This window comes from Poecilia latipinna, unplaced genomic scaffold, assembly GCF_001443285.1.
Source record: "Poecilia latipinna isolate Pla-1442-1.1 unplaced genomic scaffold, P_latipinna-1.0 Scaffold1069, whole genome shotgun sequence".
In the NCBI taxonomy this organism is placed as follows: domain Eukaryota; kingdom Metazoa; phylum Chordata; class Actinopteri; order Cyprinodontiformes; family Poeciliidae; genus Poecilia; species Poecilia latipinna.
The window spans coordinates 207,317-209,684 of NW_015113685.1; the positions used below are offsets into that span (position 1 = coordinate 207,317).

The following is a 2,368-nucleotide window of genomic DNA, read 5'->3' on the forward strand; positions in this document are numbered from 1 at the left end:
GTAATGTGATAGGCTGGAATTGATAAGGGGTCAGAATGTTCAGCTGCCACTCCAGAGAATTCTTCAGCACATGGCTGCACTTCGTGTCAAACAGCCTCGGACTGCAGCTGGTGACAGCAGTAGCGCTCTACTCTGATGTCCTGCAAACTTGCTGCGGTGGCACATGAACCGCTCCTCCATCTGCTGCCGGCTCTGGTTGCATCGGCCATCCAGCTTGTAACAGAGGATTTACAAAGCAGAAAGCCTCCAGAAGACGTCCAGCTGGTCCAAGGAAGTGGAGTTGCAGGCCAACCATAAGATGAGGGACTCAGTGGCAGATTAGTGGTTTTGAGCAACGTCACCACAGTGGCCTTGCTGCTTCCAGGAGGGGGAAAGAGGGAGTTAGTTTACTGCCTGGCAGTAAACTAACTTTACAAACTAAATAGCACTGGTGGTTGTGTATAAATACTAATAAATGGCTCTATAAACAAGATGAAAGAAACATTAAGAACATAAATGAGAACTACTGAGAATGAATTTGTGAATGCTTTAGAAAACCTCAAAGTCTGGGAAAGAATCTACATCCTTAAGGGAATACTCACAGCCAGTAATAAAGAAATACTGAAGACAGCTTGAAATGTGATCCTTCTTAGGATTTTGTCTTAAGAAAATATAATGTCACCCTCAATTAATGAGCAATGATAACAGGAAGGCAAGGAAGAAATATTTTTGATGCCATTACAATTCTTCAAGAGAAATTAGCTAAACTTGGCAACAGCGATTCAAATCGGTAAATATACAAAAAAACAGAGATCTGACATGGTTCTTATTGGTGCATTTTACCAAACGGTTAGAAGAAAAATAAAGTTCAAGCTTTAAGAGGAAGAAACATTTCACTTTCTTTAAAACAATGTTTTCTCATGTCATTTATCCTGTTGCTTATAGAATAATTAATGTGACCTTAAAAAGTCCTTGTGAATTAAATGAAGATATTTACTTGGTGAAGGTGATGATCTCTGACGTGGCACATCCTCCTGCTTAGTCCTCAGAGATACCCTGGGGCTGGACGGCTTCTTTTCCAAACTGGAAAACAGCCAGAATCTTATCACATCCTTTGCCTCCGAGCGTTCCTTAAGAGGAGAAAGTTTAAGCCATGTCAGTGTCCAAAAAGAGAAACGTTAAAAGAACCCTTTAACTCCAGTTAAAGGGAACAGCACAGATTCTGGAGCAAGTTAAGGGCTGAAATCAGTGAAACAGCAAACATACGAGGAAAGGAGACTGTGCAAAAAGTACTTTGAAAAAACAGTAATAACAACAACTATGTGATAATTGACAGCATATGTGTGGAAAATCTGAGGATCTTAACACTTTTTCTTTGTTTAACTCTCGTTCTAAAAGGGAGAAACTTCCAGACAATTTTCAGTCAATGTGATTAGAATATTTGGAGCAAAGCTTTAAGCGGTCATCTTTGTTGAGACTTGACAATACGGACAATTCACAACAAAAATAGTGGGATTTTTTTCCCCCTAAAGAGACAGCACCATCTTGCAGTCGAACAAGAAAAGTAATTAGTCTAAAAACCTTTCTGTATGTTTTCAGACATTCATATAATTCCCTTTGAGCTTTTGTGTTACCTGGACTGTGCTCGGAGCCGAGACTGCAGCCGGGCTTTGAGTCTGGACAGACGCCTCTGTGCTATAGACCATCACTCCGAGAGGATTCGGCTTTGCACCTCCTTGCAGAACAAGCTGTACCTCTTTGCCTTTCCAGTGAGCTGGCTCCTGGAAGGGGCACCAAATCCCCCAACGAAGGCACTGCAAGAAGGCAGCTCTGGATGTGGAGGTAGCAGACAGCTATGAGAATAGAAAACAAGAAAAAAGAAAAGAAAATTTACACTGTCATACTTGCCCAGTTCTGCTTAAACTTTCACCTGGAATTGGAGTATTTGTCTACTTATGTAGGATTAGAAATTCTTACAAAAAACACCCTATTATTAGGGAAAAACTATAACTTGGATATTAGGATGGGCAAAAAGTTGTCTATAATTTGTCTGCACTGTTTTCAGAAGCAATGGGCTTTTTGAGCGTGCAGATGTAAACTGAAATGTACATAAATTGTCATCACACAATAAAGGTGTGGAACAGAGCTATACTGAAAATGACTGCTTTAAGTCATTCACATGTTTTCCAGTGAATGAATGGTCACTAAGACGGAGTTTTGCTGTCCCTTATGCTGATGGCTAACAGATCTTAATGACCTGGATTGTTAAGATGAAAAAAACTAAGTGTACAGAGAAAAATTGACATAAATATTAATCATTGCAATAGTTCACAATAACATCGGAAAGCCATTTTGTCCCAAAGTCATGCAGCCCTTTTTTAACCACTAA

General features: G+C 40.0%; 1 protein-coding gene across 2 annotated transcripts in view; it reads right to left on the reverse strand.

The window, feature by feature from the left end:
- nphp4 (nephronophthisis 4) overlaps positions 1–1,779 on the reverse strand; it is a 106,756-nt gene extending 104,977 nt beyond the window's left edge. For both annotated transcript variants that reach the window (XM_015051833.1, XM_015051834.1), the window contains exons 1-2: positions 1,614–1,779; positions 977–1,109 (exon numbers count right to left, since the gene is read on the reverse strand). In XM_015051833.1, coding sequence (XP_014907319.1) covers positions 977–1,109; positions 1,614–1,685 — 205 coding nt within the window. In that variant the 5' untranslated portion in view covers positions 1,686–1,779. The remainder of the gene's footprint in view (positions 1–976; positions 1,110–1,613) is intronic.
- Positions 1,780–2,368: the final 589 nt, after the last annotated feature.